Source organism: Gouania willdenowi, chromosome 10 (genome assembly GCF_900634775.1).
Source record: "Gouania willdenowi chromosome 10, fGouWil2.1, whole genome shotgun sequence".
In the NCBI taxonomy this organism is placed as follows: domain Eukaryota; kingdom Metazoa; phylum Chordata; class Actinopteri; order Blenniiformes; family Gobiesocidae; genus Gouania; species Gouania willdenowi.
Genome location: NC_041053.1, coordinates 12,279,418 through 12,298,539, shown reverse-complemented (window position 1 = coordinate 12,298,539; position 19,122 = coordinate 12,279,418). Strand labels below are relative to the sequence as shown.

At 37.9% G+C, this 19,122-nt stretch overlaps 1 protein-coding gene across 1 annotated transcript; it reads left to right on the top strand.

Moving 5' to 3' along the window:
* Positions 1 to 1,555: 1,555 nt before the first annotated feature.
* LOC114470967 (neuronal acetylcholine receptor subunit non-alpha-2-like) lies at positions 1,556 to 17,074 on the top strand. The gene is made up of 6 exons (XM_028459421.1): positions 1,556 to 1,605; positions 4,905 to 5,059; positions 10,141 to 10,185; positions 11,497 to 11,606; positions 14,434 to 15,349; positions 16,742 to 17,074. The coding sequence occupies exons 2-6, from the start codon at positions 4,937 to 4,939 to the stop codon at positions 16,907 to 16,909; spliced, it is 1,362 nt and encodes a 453-aa protein (XP_028315222.1). The 5' UTR covers positions 1,556 to 1,605; positions 4,905 to 4,936; the 3' UTR covers positions 16,910 to 17,074.
* The last annotated feature ends 2,048 nt before the right edge of the window (positions 17,075 to 19,122 follow it).

Genomic DNA, 19,122 nt, shown 5'->3' with positions numbered 1-19,122 from the left:
AAAAACAAAAACATCCTGACAGTAAAAACTAAAACAAAAACAAAAAAGTTTAGGAAAGGTAAAATAATAATAATTTAATAAAAACTCTTAAGTTATAATTATGATATTATTTCATAATTATGACTTCATAGTTTTGCTCAGTCATAGTTATGAGATACTCTCTCATGAGATAATATCTTATAATAATTTTTTTTTTTCAATTGTTATTATTTTACTTTTGACTTAAGAAAGTTGTTTTTGAAACTCTCACTGGAAATGTGTAGATGTTTTGGTACCCCACGAGAATCCTAAAGTGAGCGTTATGAAGGTAATGTGCACGAAAATGCAGTGAAAAAATGTGAATAAAGTTTTTATACATGATTTAGATTTTGTTCTTTTTTACCTTACTTTTCCCATTCCACATCAAATTTTAAATGCGTGAAACGCTTCTTTCGACTTTACATATTTGGTAGTAATGCTACAACATCCAACCTAGGATTAGAAAGGTACTCCAGTATTATTATAATTATCTTTTATTTTGGTACTTCCGGTGAAATTGAATAATAGCTAAATATTTAAATTCACCCGTAACATTTAGATTTAACATTTAAGATTTACATTTACCATTAAGATTTAGATTTAATATTTAACATTTGGATTTAGATTATTGTAAAGTTACGCATGCTAAAATAAACAGCAACTTTTTGTAATATTTAGCAACTAACCACGTTTAAAAAACGTGTGATTTTTTTTATGTTACTTTTGACCAGATTTAGAGCAATAGTTGTGCAATTTGTGAAATGTACTTATTTTGTAAAAACATAATGTAATTGTTAAATCTAAATAATAAATATAAATACTAAATGCTAAATGTAAATCTTAAACGTCAAATCAAATTGTTAAATCTAAGATTAAATGATACATTTAAATATTAAATCTAAATGTCACTGGTGAAACTAAATGTTATACTAACATTTAGATTTTGATTTAATATATAACATTTAGATTTTTTTTTTAAAGTTTAGAAAAAGTAAACAATCACAAATTTCACAAATATTGCTGTAAATCTGGTCAAAAGTAACACATAAAATTCACATACATCTTTAAACGAGGTTTGTTGCTAAATATGCAAAAACCAAAAAAATGTTGCTGTTCATTATAACATGCTTTCCAATGGGCGCCCCTTAGAGGTCAGGGCAGGGAAGGGTCCATGTTGATCTGTCTCTTCTTCTCTTCCTGTTGACATCTCTGTATAAACGCATTTCTTCAGGAGCTGCTTTGTTGGTTAGACCCCCCACCCCCCACCCCGGCGGACGCACAGCCGCCTCCCGTGCAGCTACAACCGGAGTCCAATCCCTCGGACACCGGCACATCCATCCATCCATGCGCACTCCGAGCGCAGCCTATTCCCCCTAGAAAACCAAGGCATGTATATTTATCCATTTTCTACACATTTATCATCTTAGATGGGTTCCTCTGTGCATGTTTAGTTTGGGTGAGACTAGCCACCATCCTCCAGCTGATCCTAAACAAACGCGCTCCTCATCCTCAGCATGAAGTTCACGGCGGACATCATCGTCTTCCTCCTGGCTTTGTCTTCCTCAATCTGCTTTTTCACCATCGCTGGTAAGAGTTTTTTTCTATTTTTTTTTTTTTAAAGGGAGAAGATCTTGGAGATCACATCCCACATCGGTTTTACGCACGGTTTTACGAACGCACCATGCGGTCACTGTTCATTTTGTTTACCAAAATATGTTGCCATAGTTTTCGTTCATTACATGTTTTGAGATAAAATAACTAGATTATCACTAATTACAAAGAAATAAATGTGAATGAAAAAGAAACATTTAAATACATTGATGTTTTTTTCGACTAATAAAAACTAAACTATTATTTCGTTACTAGTTACTTTCCTCCCTCATGTTTATTGTTGGTAATGGATGTTGCCATGGTTCCCTTGCATACAGTAAACATCTCATGTATAAACTTGAAGAGGAAAATATGAGATCTTTCACAAGTGGAAGTTAATATGTTTTCCACAAGGGCATCTGTATAAAATTTTCAAACATTTTGTTTTCAAACAAAGAAACAAACAAAAAAAAAAAAAAAACACCAATGAATTCAAAACAAATACAGTAACAAGTAAATGATGACAATGAAAAATATAGCTATGATGTGGCGCATTTGATTGTTGTCTGGTCATTTCATTTTTTTTGTAGTTTTGCAAAATCCACTGATCATTTAAAAAAAAAAAAAAAAAGTAATTTACTAAGTAACGGTTGGTTGTAGAAATGTAATTAATTACTTTACTTCTCTTAAAACATACTTATACTCAAAAAACGTACACATAAAAGCAACTCGATTACAGTAACGTGAGTACTTGTAATCTATTACTTTCACCTCTGAAAATATGTTGCCATAGTTTTTTTTTCCAATACATGTTTTAAGTGAAATTAACTTGATTATCACTAATTAAAAAGAAATAAATGTGAATGAAAAAGTAAATAAAAACATATTTATATTTTTGTTGATTAATAAAAACTATAATTTTGTCACATGGGGTGAGATTTAATCATTGGTCTTATAAGCATTGGTCACATCAAATCTGCCTGTGTATTCACAATATCATCACATATTGGGTTTAAAAATGTTAATTTAATCATAGAAAGTGCATAAACTCTTGTGCTTTGTCAACTAAAATATTAATGACATTTAGTTGGCTAAAACTAAACTATAACTGACATGACTACAATTTTTGACTCGAACTAAGTTACAACTAAATCAAAAATTGCCGTAAAAAGAAACACTGCTTTAATTTTAACTGATAGATCCCACCACCAAATCAGTCAAATAGTAAACTATCATGTATTTGCTATGATGGTTTTGTCACATTATATTGTTTTATATAAGCTTTCTGTCAACTCCAGACATGACTTTTAAAAATGTATTTAAAGGTTAATCAGGTCTTTGAAGAGTCCTAATATTAAAGGGTATTAATGCTCCTCTATGACACTGTTAAGACCTTTTAGTTGATTGCCGTGTAGAATCACAGTCGGCTCAGTGTTGTGGGTTTCCATGTGCTGTAATGTATCCTCCCATGCAGCAGACCAGCCAGATGTGAAGCCAGAGGAGAGGCCAGCTGTGGGCTCTCAGTTATAATAAACCCAATGCACGTACACCTCTGAACAATGCTGAGTTTGACACGTATCCTGCTCCTCTTTATATTATTGTTTCAGGTTTCTCAGAGACTTTTATCATTTCAGGCTACAGGTGCTGGGTGCCGGTGGCAGAATTACACTTTTATTTTGAAGGGGTGGTTAGCGACTTCAAGGTTTTATCACATGGTCCACCCCTGGGAAAAAATTTCAGTCCTGGCGTTTTCTGTCCAGACCAGCCCACTATATTATCAGAGGACACATGTAGAAGCCATTATTAAGTCAGTGATGCTCAACATGTGGCTCTTTGTCTTCATTTTAATTATTATTCCCCCAGAAAAACTTAAAAGGGGGAAAGTTTTGAACCCCTTTTTATTTCCTTTGGCCATTTTGCAACTTTCTTTGTCCCCTTTTTTTCAGATTTTAGCACCTTTTGCCAACGAACATCCTTTTTTTTTTTAACCTATTTTTGGCAATTTTGCCTATTTTGATCCAATTTTTGTCTTTTCTTTAATTTTTTTTTTTTAAACTTTTTATCCAAATAAACTTACTCTTGCCCAATAAATACCACTTGTTTCTATTTTACCCTATATTTTTTTGTCCCACATTTTTTTTACTATTGATTGCCGCATTTTGCTTTTGCACCTGGTTTCTCATTATTTGCTCATTTTTTGGCCACTCTTGACTGCTTTTGGCCCATTTTAGTCACTTTACACTGTTTTCTTGCCACATTTTTGCCACTTTTGGACCATTTTTGCTCACCTGTTAACATGTCTGCCTCCACTCGCTTGCAAGAAAGAAAAAAAACATAGCGGACCAGACTGCCCCACTTTGGATATGCCAGATGACCAGATGTATAATGCATCAGTTTTATAGACAAAGACAAATCCTTTCTCTTCTACCTATGCAGTCAAACATTTCCTATAGTTTAAAACTAAACCTGAAACCAAAAAGTTACTTCAGAATCAGACTTTTTTTATGTCAACCCTGTCAATGCAAATATACTCACTGTACTGAAAATAAACAAGTTTAGTTTTAAACTCCAGAAGCTGCAGACTTCAGATGATCCTTCATGATGATTGTCAAAATCCATCAAGAGATGCAAGACGTGATTTTGAACACTTCCTGATGTTGTCGTTAGGATTTGCAACCACTCAGTTTCTGTGAAACAAGTTTAACCATTGTGGAAAAGCTTGATAATTCCTGAGAAACTGTGGAAGTAAAGTGGAAGCATAGTAAAAGTTCTTCTGGAATGTGTTTTCCCTTAAAACAGGGGTGTCAAACTCATTTTAGTTCAGGGGTCAAAAAAGGAACATTTTGACATCAGAAACAGACCATATCCAAGCAATAAGTGATACATACAGTATTAGTCCCAACAGAATTCTTTAAATTTGATAGATTTTGTGACCAATTTTTATTTAACTAAGAGCAATATTATGTATAATTTGAGGAAAACTGAAGAGTTTTTTCCTCTATTTAACATTAAAATTGACTGCTATCATGCAATATGAGCACTGGAAAAGCTGTAAGCCCCTGCGAATATTAATATCATAATATAGTTTTATTTACACAATGATTGACGTTTTCTGTGTCATTTTTAATCTGTCCTGCAGGCTGAATTGGATGCCCTAAAGGGCCATGACTTGAGTTTGATACATATGCCTTAAAAGGTACCTCTGGCATGAAAAAAGTGCAAGAATCTCTGATTTACAGAACAGCAGAGCGATATAAACATCACATCTATCAGTGTTCTTTTTCTCCTGTTTGCAGCAGTTCCAAAGGAGTTTGTGTCCATAGCAGAGATGGAGGACGCCCTCCTCAAGAACCTATTCCAGGGCTACCGCCGATGGGTCAGGCCCATCACTCGCGCCAACGACACAGTGAGAGTACGCTTTGGACTCAAGATCTCTCAGCTAGTGGATGTGGTACGTTCACTGTCAATGAAGAACCCAAACTCCTCTTAACCCCAGTTTCATATTGCTGTGTTTGTGCGATGAAGATTTCTCACTTGATGATTAATTCTGTCAATTACTTGAAATAGCCGATGGCTACACAAAGTAGAAGAGACCTAATGTGGACTGAGATACACTTTAATTAGGATCGGGACAACACGGTCGACGCAAAAAATACATCAATGCAAAATGTGCGCGCCGATGTGTCATCTGACCAAAACCAAGATGGCGGTGCCGGAAAATATCTAACACGAGTAGCTCTTCCAAGTTTTAAAAACACAAGGCACTAAAGACATGCACTCGTTCGTCAAAGGTAGCTTTTCCCCATAACCAGGGGCGTTTCTAGACCAACTGGGGGCCCTAGGCAAGAATGATGATGAATGAAGTCCAGGACGACGGATCAGTAAAGAAATACCTTAATAAATAATTAACATGAAATAAATAACGTAACTATCTAAACTAAATGCAAACTTTACACACAATATATACAGTAAATGCCAGAAAAACAAACACAACTGAAATGTGCAAAAAAGTATGATGAAAATGCAACCAAGCAAAAAAACAACAAAAAACAAGGAATTGAAGTGGAAACAGAGTACACTAACCATAAACATTTGATTTTCCAACAATTTCTCATTGTCATTTTGTAATTTTCTTTGGTGAATCTCCAAGGTGGGTTTGATGAACTTTGGGGAAGTCCGTGTCTGTTATTTCGAGTGGTTCTTTTCTCACAATTTGACACCGAGCATTGTCATCGATACCTTTTGACCACAGCGCAGGATCATCTGATATGATTTGATTTACTATTATTTGAGTACCTTCTGTTCTGGTGATGTGGTGTCATGGGGTGGTGAGGAGGTGGTGATGGAATGCTGTGCTGCCATGCTGCTGCTGCTACATGAAGGTACCATCATGTCCCACTCTTCTTCTTCAAGACCCCCCTCATGATCTGAGGTTGATATTGCTAGAAAGAAAATAGTATAAGAAGCAATTGTTTAAGACAAATATTTGTGTTGTCTTATTAAATTAGATAGACCCCATGATATATTTTAAACATTAAAATGTATTTTAAAAAGTTAAACTAAATAAGTTCCTACTTTCATGTGGAGAGGTCTGCTGTTTCTGTTGTTGCTGGTGTTGTGGTGGTGGTCCAAAAAACTTCAACATAGCACCTTGAGGAAGAAAAAGAACAGAGCACATGTATTTGGTTGAAAAGATGCAGGGACCGATAATAGTGGGGCCCCATTAGGAAGGCTCCCGACGTGACACTGTAATGTGTCAAGTTGTGCCGCTGATATCTGCCGTCTATCGGGGCCCCCTATTAGCAACTAGCCAGTGACTACTCAGAAAGGGTCCCGTGCGGGGGATTTTCGATGCGTTGTTGTTGCAGCGTCTCAAAGCAGTTACATTATTTTGTCATTGAAATTGACTAATGTCAGCCGTCCCTCGGGGGCCCCCTTCAGCTCGTGGCTCTAGGCAGTTGCCTGTGTTTCCTACCCCGTTGCAACGCCTCTGCCTGTAACCCTCGTCCTTTATAAAGGTGTGAAGGCAGCGTCTCTTCTTGTCTTCCATTAGTTTTTTTTAACTCTTTTGTATATAGGGCTCTTGTTTTTGTCAGTTTTGTCAGTAGCACAATGACGGGTCTCCAGAAATCTTCAAAATGTCGGAATTAAATGTGTTTCCGCGTGTTTTATGGATCAAATGACCACATGTTGATATTCTACTTGGTCACTTTCTCACTTAAAATGTTTTCAGAACTTTCAAAGGTGGAGAATCCACAGATATTTAGCCTCTGTGTGCTTCAGGTTTTATTCATTGTAAATTGTATACTTCAGTAGGATCGCTCATCATCGTCATCATCCTAATCATACTTATGGTATATACTGTAGCAGACAGTATATACTCAGTGTTTGTAGGGTATAGAACAGAGTGTGACATTTCCAACACAGCCTTTGACTGCATTGTACCAAATGTTAAGTTTAGTGGAGGGGGATTTGGTGTGTTATTTCCAGTGAAAGCAACTCCGAAAGCTTCTGCATGCTAAGACACGCCCCCAACTTTGTGGCAATTTAAGGGATGGTCAGGTCCTGTTCCAATATCTGCGCAACAATGCACAAAGCAAGCTCCAATAAGACATGGAAGTGTGAGTTTATTGTTGTAAAACTTGACTCGCCTGTACAGCATCATGACCTCAACCCATTAGAACTCCTTTGGGATGAATTGGAGTGAGACTGCAAGCCAGGGCTTCTCGTCTCACATCGGTGTCTGACCTCATAAATGGTTTTTGTATGAATGGTCAAAAAAAAAAAAAACATGCCGTTAATCGTTTTTTTTTTTTAAATCTCATTTCAGCAGTTCTCGGACCTCCTGGTATACCTATAATACTGATTCACAGACTACAATACAAGAAGGGAGACTGCCAAGCTTTTCAGCTTCATTTATGTTAATTTGGCTTATAAAAAAAAAATGGATGGAAAACAAAAGCCTAGTTGTGTGCAAATTGTGCAAGAAAGACTTTGCCGATAATCGAAGCTTTGCAGGTAGCAGCTAGCATGGACACTAACTCTAACTGCAACATGCTGCGAGCGTGCCATGTCTCCAATCCACACTGGACAAGATGACAGAGTCCATTAACTGACAATTGAACAAAGTCAGTGGATAAATATTATTATTTGAAGGAGAGAAAAATACTTTTGGTGTTCAATAATTGTATTGCTCAGAAAAGTGTTTTTACTGTATACTGTGTTTTTACTTTATAGCACCACATATAAACCTGATGTTTTATTTCATTTGTATTTTCTATTAATTGGAGATCGACAAAAGTACACATCAATATTTTCCCCTGATGGTGAAAACTAAAGGTGTCAGCAGCCCTTGGGACTAGTCTCACATACAGTGGAATGTAAATACTATGCCTACATCTGTTCAAGTCTGTTGAAAACAATACATGACTTTATGAAGCCACTTTGTTTTAGTATATCAATCTTTTGATCTGCCACAATAATGTAATTCTAATGAAAATACCTCAAGTTTCTGAACAAGTTTTAGGTGAGATTTAAAAATATATGAATTAGATTAATTAATCAGGGAGCATAATTAATTTATCGCACATTTTTTTACTCTCTTAATAGCACTATTTAAAACACACTTCTAAACTTTGTGGAAAGCCTTCTTAGAAGAGTTGAAACTGGTAAAGCTGCAACTGGTGGACCATTATCATCAAATAAATCATATTGTTTAAGAATGGAAGATCATATGTTCAAAGATTTGCATGTGCTTCCTGACCTTTCACTTGTTTATTTTTACTTTTTTGTAGTGCAAAAACATGTCTGTTAGGTGCAGTTGCCCTGCAGTGATCTAGCATGGCATCCTTCCCAGGGTGCATCCTACCCTTTCATCCGTAGTTTGCTGTGAAGCAAACAGGTTTATGTTCCATATTTCAGTTTTAGCAGTGTCAATGTTTGGGAAGCTGAATCCATGGAGTGCAGTAAGAAGCTTTTCATGCTCCTGAAATAGATCAGGAACACTCTTCATATCAACTACTACACAGTTTCTCTCTCTCTGGAGCGTCTCCTTTAATATTTCAGCAGCTGCTTGTGATAGGCTGAGATGGTTTAGGTGTTCAAGGAGGGAAAAACGGCGAATGCTAATGGAGGCACCGTTCCTCTGGTTTTAAAATATTTATCTGAAGCATTTCAGTTGGGCCGATCCTTCTTCCACCAAACGCCACAGAGAGAATGAATTAAACAGGATCCATTGGAGCTGAACATAGAGGTCAGTGTGTTGGAGTCAGGGAGCGCTCAGTGCTGAGCACATCCCCCAGGTCTCCCAGGGCTGATGCATGGCTTTGTATTAGATTATGATTCACCTCTGCTCTATGTGATCATCAAAACATCCAAGTGGCTCTGACAGCTCAGGCCTGGGCAACAGACACTCAGCAGCTCCAGCTATCAATAGGACTCTTTGTCCTTTCCCTCCGACTATATCCCAAATGTGACTCCAGTGATGTGGAAATAACTCACAGTGTGCTCCTGTGTCCTCTTCTGTTTACAGCCTGATGTATTTATTATACTTCTGCAGCTTGGTCCACTGTACCTACGTTTCTTACTTACGTAGTTTCCTTTGTTGTATGTAGAGGAAGTGACAGATACGGGTAAAGAGAGGCTTTGGTCAACCTTCAGCCAAGCTTGTTGTTCACCTAGAGTTATCAAAGGCCTTCCGGGATTTATTCCGTGTGTCCTGTACTACGACACTGGTTAACTTCTAAATGGTACGGTGTAGATTTTAGAACATCCGCAGGTCTCAGAGTGAGGTATCAGGAAAACCTCTGTCATTTATCAGACCAAACGGGCTCATGTCTCAGCAAAACCTCCGTCAAATGAAAAGGTCTCAGGCTTCAAAATAAGTCATCAGACTCAAAGGCCTCAATAAAAGAATGATAAATGAACCTTAAAGAAGCACGGACAAATGCCCGTTACGGCGCACATCCGTCTCTCACTCTGAGTGACGTCTGTCAAATCTGTCATGTTTCAGCACCAAGGACAGCGCAAAACCACCATTTATTTAGAACACAAAGGATGGTAAACTTTCTCAACACCAAAACCCAGAAATACAAATTACTGTATTTACAAACTTCTATACCCATAAGGCCATAACTCCTCTAATGACAGCATAGCACAGCAGAAAATGAAAATAGATAATTGATTATCGCAACTGAACTATTGACGATCTTTATTATGAATCGCTTCTTAAATTTCCAAAGATCGATTATTCACATTTTTCAAATTGTAATACAAACCAGGTGAGTCCTGGTTTGTAAATTGATCCTGATTTGAATATTTACATAAAATTTTACAATATTGAAGGTACTGATGTCACTCAAAAGACTGATGTTACACTGAAGATTAATAATCATCAAGAATCCATAATAGTTTATAATCAAAGATCGGTTTGTAATTGAATTGCGACTTCAATAATCAGACTCCAATAGATTCGGGGAAAAACGGGCTGATTAACCACCTACATGAACTGATTTTCAATGTTTTCTGTTGCAGGATGAAAAAAATCAACTTATGACGACTAATGTTTGGCTGTGTCAGGTAAGACATCAAAGACCCAAAGCTGGAAGCCACAATATTACTGAATAACTGTATTTACATTACACTTACAGTCCAAAGACATACATACGGTATTTAGTTAATTAGAGTCTCTAAATGACAAGGGATGATGTGAGGAATGGGGACACAATGACAAACTGGGGTTGCAGTTTATAAAAATACATAAAATATGAAATCTAAAGAAAACCAGTCAGTATCTGGTGTGACCACCATTTGCCTCACAATTGGAACACGCTGTCGTATACGCCGATCCAGAGCATCCCAAACATGCTCAATGGGTGACATGTCCGGTGAGTATGTTGGCCATTCAACAACCGGGATGTTTTCAGCTTCCAGGAATTGTGTACAGATCCTTGCAACATGGGGCCGTGCTTTATCATGCTGCAACATGAGGTGATGGTCACGGACGAATGGCACAACAATGAGCCTCAGGATCTCGTCATGGTATCTCTGTGCATTCAAAAAGCCATCAATACAATGTACCGGTGTTCGTTATCCATAACATACGCCTTCCCATACATAAACCCACCACTACCATGGGCTACTTGATCCATAACGTTGACATCAGCAAACAGCTCACCCACACAACGCCACACACGCTGTCTGCCATCTGTCCTGAACAGTGAAAACCAGAATTCCACCTTGGAGAACATCTCTCCAACGTACCAGACACCATCAAATGTGAGCATTTGCCCAATCAAGTCGGTTACGACGACAAACTGCAGTCAGGTTGAGTCCTGGTTGAGGATGACAAGCATGCAGATGAGCTTCCTGAGAACTTGTGACATCTGTGGCATTGTGCTGTGATTAAACTGAACACTTTTAGAGTGGCCTTTTATTGTGGCCACCTTGAGGCACACCTGTGCAATAATCATGCTGTCTAATCAGCATCTTGATATGCCACACCTGTGAGGTGGGATGGATTATTTCTGCAAAGGTAAAGTGCTCACTAACAGATTTAGACAGACTTGTGAACAATATTTGTGAGAAATAGTTGTGTATATAGAAAATGTTTTAGATCTTTGAGTTCAGCTCATGAAAAATGGGAGCAAAAACAAAAGTGATGAATTTATATTTTTGTTCAGTGTCATACAATTATCATTTTTAACTAAAAATAAACATTATAAAAACCCAATATTCTTAATGCTTTCATTTGTTAATTTTCCTCTCTTTCTCTATCAAGTACCCCCTGTTGTGTCATGGCGTAACCTTTGGGGTACACGTACCCACCTTTTGAGAAACACTGATATAGAGTATTAAAGTATTGTGTGGTTCTGTGTGTGTTGTGTCCAGGAGTGGACTGACTACAAGCTGCGCTGGAGTCCATCCAAGTATGGAGGAATCACCTCCATCAAAGTTCCCTCAGAAAACATCTGGCTCCCCGACATCGTCCTTTATGACAAGTAATTGGAAATTGGAAAATGTTGAACTCAGAAGACAGGGTTGGGGTCGAATGTAATGGCGTAAATGATAATTAATTACAATTATAGCGTAATTATAATTGTAATTTAAAAAATCTGTTGCTGTTGTTATCATAATTAAATTGTAATTTAGTTCAGATAATTTACTTTATAATTGTAATTGTCATAAAAAAAATTGATAAAAATGGTCAATTAGAATTTAACGCAAAACTGGGGAACCATGTTACAGTTTTATGCACAGTTCTACAAATATGTAGTCAACATCAATTATTAAAATATGTTCCAAATCAAGCTTTGCCACGTTTTACCTTTTAAAAAAAATCGAGGGGTATAGAAAAAAGGAAAAAAGGCTCAGACACCCACACCAAAAATATTAAAACCTATATTTTCATTGTTAAGGACGCATAACAAGGTAACCAATAGATAGGAAATGAATTAAATGATAGATTGTTTTTAGTGTATTTTACAGCTGATTTAGGATCAGTTATCAAAAGAGATGCTAACAGAAAGCTAACACAAGAGGAATGTTAACTTTTATTAGGTTATTTATATCAGGTGCTGTAATTGTGATTAATTGTAATTGAAGTTTAGTAATTGAGAATTTAATGGTAATTGACTTTCTAAGGATAAAAAAAATTGTTGTAATTTACTTGTAATTGGAAAAATGCTGGTCACTGTAATCGTAATAATAACTAGACAATTTCCGCGGAAATCGTGGGAGGGGCTCGTGGGCGGTTGTCGGTTTGAATGGTGGAAATCCATTAAAAAATGGCCAAACAGTTAAGTTTTAAGTTTTATGTGTTTAGCATTGCGCTAGCATTAGCATTGTGCTAGCATTAGCATTAGGCTAGCATTAGCATTGCGCTAACATTAACTATGCGTTAGCATTAGCACTGCGCTAACATTAGCATTGCGCTAGCAATAGCATTATGCTAACATTAGCATTGCGTTAGCATTGCGCTAGCATTAGCATTGTGCTAGCATTAGCATTGCGCTAGCTTTAGCATTGCGCTAGCATTATCATTGCGCTAACATTGGCATTGCGTTAGCATTGTGCTAGCATTAGCATTGTCCTATCATTAACATTAACCTAGCATTAGCATTAACCTAGTATTAGCATTAGCAATAGCCTTAAATTACCATTACCCTAGCATTAGCATTAGCATTACACTACCATTAACATTAGCCCAGTAAACAGTAAAACCAGTAAACCTTGAAAAACCAGTACCACCAGTTAGAAGTCCAGTTTATACAGTAGTATGTGTACAAACCCCAGTATGAAGGGAAAAAGCAGTGTAACCAGTTAGAAGTCCAGTTTAGACAGCAGTATGTGTCTAAATCCCAGTTTGAAGGGAAAACCAGTTAAACCAGTTAGAAGTCCAGTTCACACAGTAGTGTGTTTAAAAATCCCAGTATGAGCTGAAAGTGAACAAACAGCTGAACATGTCAAAGTTTGAATTGTTGAAATCCATTGGAAAATGACTGAGCTGTGAAAGAACTAAGTTCTGAGTCTGAATGAGAACCTGCAAACCCCACACTAAAGGTTAATTGGTGATGAAGAGGATGGGTGATGATGAAGAACTGAATTTTTGACACATTTCAAAGTTTAAATGGTGAAATTCGGTTGAAAAATGGCTTAGTAATTAACGTTTTAAGTTGTAGGTGGGAAATGAGAACCTGCAAACTCCACACTAAAGGAAAATTGACGATGAAGAGGATGGGTGATGATGAAGAGCTGAATTTTTGACACATTTCAAAATTTAAATGGTGGAAATTGGTTGAAAAATGGCCAAACAGTTAAAGTTTAAAGTTGTAGGTGAGAAATGAGAACCTGCAAACTCCACACTAAAGGAAAATTGATGATGAAGAGGATATGTGATGATGAAGAGCTGAATTTTTGTCACATTTCAACATTTGAATGGTGAAAATTGCTTAATAAATGGCCAAGTAATTAACAATTTAAGTTTTAAGTTAGAAAGGAGAACCTGCAAACTCCACACTAAAGGAAAATTAATGATGAAGAGGATGGGTGATGATGAAGAGCTGAATTTTTGACACATTTCAAAGTTTGAATGGTGAAAATCGGTTGAAAAATGGCTAAGTAATCAACAATTTAAGTTTTGAATGTGAATTGAGAACCTGCAAACCCCACAATAAAGGAGTATTGGTGATGAAGAGGATGGGTGATGATGAAGGTTTGACTGGTTGAAATCAGTTGAAACCAGTCAGAAAACCTGTAAATTCCCCATTGAGAAGCACTTTTGGGCTGTCAGAGGCCTAGTTGCCATGGTTACCCCATTCATTTCAATGGGAGACTCCTGTTTTTTGGTGAAATTTCCTAAGTATTTTTGAAAAATCTCAGTTTCAATTCATTTCAATGGGCCTTAAAATCGCACTTTTTTGCGAATTTTTAACGAATCGCTTTTAAAAGTCATAGCACGCGATTCCCGACCGGGACGCACGTTTTGATGTAACAGTGTAATTATTATTATTATAAGACGCGAACGGAAGAGCTATATTCACAATCAACCCATTCATACAAGGCAAAGTGGGTAAAGTGCCACATCGACAATGACTTGGATAGAGCGGGATTCGAACCCACAATCCTTCAGTTATTGGACAACCCACTCTACCACTGAGCCACTGTTGCTGTGTAATGATAGCCACTGTCGCCAATTGTAATTGAACATAGGCAATTGAAAATGTAATTGTAACTGAAAAATGTAACCAACCCTAACCCTGCCAGTAGCTTTGAGAAATAAAGAGTGAAGGAGTGAGATATTAAATGTAAATGTGTTTGTGTCCACAGTGCTGATGGACGCTTTGAAGGCTCCTTGATGACCAAAGCCATTGTGAAGTACACTGGAGCCGTCACCTGGACGCCACCTGTCACTTACAAATCCGCCTGCACTATGGACGTCACCTTCTTCCCTTTTGACCGTCAGAACTGCACCATGAAGTTTGGATCGTGGACTTATGACGGCCACATGGTGGACATAGTCCTATCGGATCACCAGGTGGATCGGAAAGACTTCTTTGACAACGGCGAGTGGCAGATTCTCAGTGCGACCGGTGCCAGAGGGACCAGGAAGGACGAGTTGTATTCGTACCCCTTCGTCACTTACTCCTTCATTCTGAAGAGGCTGCCGCTCTTCTACACGCTCTTCCTAATCATTCCCTGCCTGGGGTTGTCCTTCCTCACCGTGCTGGTGTTCTACCTCCCATCAGACGAAGGAGAGAAACTGTCTCTCTCCACCTCTGTGCTTGTGTCTCTCACCGTGTTCCTCCTGGTCATCGAAGAGATCATTCCCTCCTCCTCCAAGGTGATCCCACTCATCGGAGAGTACCTCCTCTTCATCATGATCTTCGTCACCCTCTCCATCATCGTCACCGTCTTTGTCATCAACGTGCACCATCGCTCCTCGACCACGTACCACCCGATGTCGCCGTGGGTTCGGACCCTCTTCCTGCAGAAACTGCCCACGTTGCTCTGCATGCGTGGACACACCGACCGTTACCACTACCCCGAGCTGGCCCCTGAGAGCCCAGAGCTGAAGCCTCGATCTGGGGGACGGAGAAGTGGTCTGAGGATGAGTGGTGGACGACACACGGAGGCCATGACTGATGGGAAGGAGGACGAGGCCTGGGCCACCATGTTGGAAAAAGCCATTTCTTCTGTGCGTTACATCAGCAGACACATCCGGAAGGAGCACTTCATCCGTGAGGTAACAGGAACATCCATTTAGTTAGAAGTTTTATACATAAAGGCAACATTACGCTGTCTTTTATATGACATGACACCTGTAATTAGCATGATCAATGTGTCATGAAGGCTGTTATTAAGTGTTGTTTGTTACCCTAACCCTAACCCCAAACCTCAACCCTAACCCTACCTCACCCCACTAGATCCCTCAACCTAACCCAAAAAAATGCCAACATAGCTCCAAAGGTGTCATAATTTAGCAAAGGATGTTATAATTTAGTGAACGAAACTTAATGACAGCCTTTATGACACCTTATTAATGCTAATGACAGATAATATCAGCCTTATGTATAAAACTTCAAGTAAAGTGTTACTGAATAGTGTTTTTCAACCTAGAGTGTGTGGTCCAATACCTGAAGGGTTGGTTCAAATCCTGCTCTGGCCAAGTCATTACCGTTGTGTCCTTGGGCAAGGTTTTTATGCATTGCCTCGTATGAATGGGTATGAATTGTGTGTAACTGTTGATGGTGGTCAGAAGGGCCATAGGTGCAAAATGGCAGCCACACTTTACTCAGTATGCCCCAGGGCAGCTGTGGCTACATTGTAGCTTACCACCACCAGTATGACTGTGAGTGACTGGCTTGAATGAATAATAGTTTCTGTACGCACTTTGAGTTTTTTTTGGAAAAAACCGCTATATAAATCAAAGCCATTATTATGATTAATATTATATTTTTGTAATTTTTTACATTATCATTCTTTTTCAAATTATAACACCACAAGCAACCTCAAGCAACTTTATTCTATACTTTCATTTACTCAAATATACATCTAAATAAAGAAAATACAGTATAAAAAATATAATTAAATAGTCATGATAATTAAATAATAATAAAAATAATAATTTTGTAATTTTTGTAATTATTATTCTTTTTTAAATTCTAACACCACCAAGCAACCATATTCTATGCTTTCACTTCCTCAAATATAAATCTAGTTAAAGAAAATACAGTATAAATATGTCATCATTAAATAATAATATTTTTGTAATTTTTTTAGATTTTTTTTTTTTAAGATCAAAACGCCTCAAGCAATCTGAAGCAACTGTATTCTATGCTTTCACTTCCTCAAATATAAATCTAGTAAAAAAATAAAAACAGAATAAAAATAACTGAGCTGGCACATCCCGTCATTATAGTGCTACTCGTAACACTATAACACAAACATGGTCAAAAAAGTAGTGTTTAAAAAAAAAAGTCTGTGGCGTCACCAGAAATTTGTGATTTCAAAATGGGGTCACGGCCCAAAAAAGGGTTGGGAACGATTGTGTTAGAATACATCACAGCTGGACAATAAGGTTAAAACTAACCTTCCTATCCTATCAGACTTAAGTAACGTTTTGCTTTCATTTCAGGTTGTACAAGACTGGAAGTTTGTGGCTCAGGTGTTGGACCGGATCTTTCTGTGGGCTTTCCTCACTGTCGCAGTTCTGGTCACCATCCTCATCTTCACTCCAGCTGTGCACAAGTTCCTAAAAATACGTCCTTCAAATGCAACCGAGGAGTCATCATCAAACTTGTAATCCACACCCTGCTTGTTTTATGTCTGAGCAAGAAAGAGTGAAATAAGACACATTCACTTTTTGTACAGGAGCACTGACTGAGTTCATCTATTGTTGTTTCACTATGTAAAACACAGTGTGTTCTTAACCCATCCATCACTACCTAAACAGCAACCTTTGTAACAGTCGGTCACGTGCTGAGTTTGAGCTATTGAGTTATCGATAGTAAATGAAAAAAAACCTTTATTCTACATATAGTTCGTTATTTAAAAAACAAATAAAATATCTTCAGTAGTAGGAATGTAGCGAAATTTCGTGGCAGGAAAAAAAGGCAAAATAAAATTCAGAGATTTACAAAATAAAATGCAGTAAAAGTTTACTGGAAAGCAAAGGGACGTGATGACATTTGTCCCTCTCACTTGCCGTAGTAGCAGCGTTTACAAGATGGATGCACGTCAACTCATGAGTCGGCTGTGTGTAGTGATGAAACAGTGAGCGAGAGCGCTTGTCTGCAAACGGATCGACATGTCTGTGAGGCGGCCGTATTTCAACACATCTGAGCACTAGCGCGTCTTCTGAAGGCGGGCGTACACTCTGATTTTTGTACTCAGCGTTGTACTCAGCTCCAGCACAAATTGTGCGACTCGATTGCAGAGTCTGTCTGTGCGCATCTCACGATTCATGTTCTCACACTGTACGTACCGACACTCTGACACGACCTGACTGCTCACACTGTACATCCATACACGACACGTCGGAGTGTTGTTTCCGGAAATGCAACACAATAATTAGAAGAAGAACAAGAACTCTGAAGCGTCGCCATTAAAACAGAAGAAGAAGAAGAAGAAGAAGAAGAAGAAGGAGGAGGAGGAGGAGGAGGAGGAGGAGGAGGAGGAGGAGGAGGAAAGAAGAAGAAGAAGAAGAAGAACCCGGTGTCACAATCTGAGTTCACATCGGTCTGAGATCGGTTATGAGCATGCGCACTACCGGAAAATGAATTTAAGCTACTTCCGCTTAGCTTTTTTTTACTTCCGCCGTGCTGAGATAAAAAAAATGTAATTTCAAAGCTAAGGTTCAAAGCTAATGTTATTTGACGAGTGCTGAATGGCTACTTTTCTTGTACAAATGCTCAATATATGAGGCAGGAGAGGTTCCAACGCCACAAAGAAATGATAGACAGTTAATCTTCTTCATGGTATAGGGCACGCCATCACCACCATGTTGGAAAAAACATGATTATAATAAAGCTCCATACAAAAATAAATAGTTTATTTTCCAAAAAAACATGATTATAATATACATTGCAGTAAAAAACTTAAAACATAATGTAACTTTATTTTTTAAAATCAGTATAACCCAGTACAGGTACATCTCAGTACGTAGCAGTCACGTGCTGAGATTTTAAGAGGAACTCAGTACGATTTGAACTCAGGCCGTGACACCGGAAGTGGATAGACAGTCACAAATTTCAGCAAAAGAGCTTTAAAAAAGAAAAGGTGGCGATGCGATGGCTGGACAGACGTGCGCAGTACGGTCTGTCAATTTTACAGTTCTACAGTGTTCGTGCATGCGCAGCGTGAGAGTTTGAAGTAACTGCTTCAACTGTGCGATACCCTCACAAGGGGCGACCAGGATTTCAAACATGTTTGATTTTCTTACAACCATACGATTGCTGATCGGTAACTGATCATGAGGTGTTAATCGCTTCTCGTGACCCTATGAATACTACACGATGCACGACACACGATTTAGCCGAGATGAAAATGAAAAAATGAAAAGCTACAGTACGTGCTCCAAACACGAGCCATATTTGAATCACACACAGGCCAAAACTGGCAGACAATGAATGGAAAGTTCAAAGTACAAAGGCCCGAAGACAAAAGCGTTTAAAACATTTGTTGCTGTTCCCACCTTTTGTTTTTCATGTATTTCGTATTTTGAGCCCTATATTGTATTTTGTATCATGAGTTGACTATTTTGTTACATCCCTAGAGGGGTGAAATACATCCATATAACACCTTAAAACAGTGGTTCCCAACTTTCTTTGGATCGTGATCCCATTTTGATGTCATAAATTTACATTTTGATTATGTTTGTTATCCTGTGTTCAGTAGAAACAACCAAGCGCCAGTGTAGATATTTTTATCCAGCATTTTATTTGAAAGAGATCTATATTTGATAAAGTGCAAGTATAAAATACAGTTGTTAAAGATTTTTTTTTTTTTTTTGAAAAA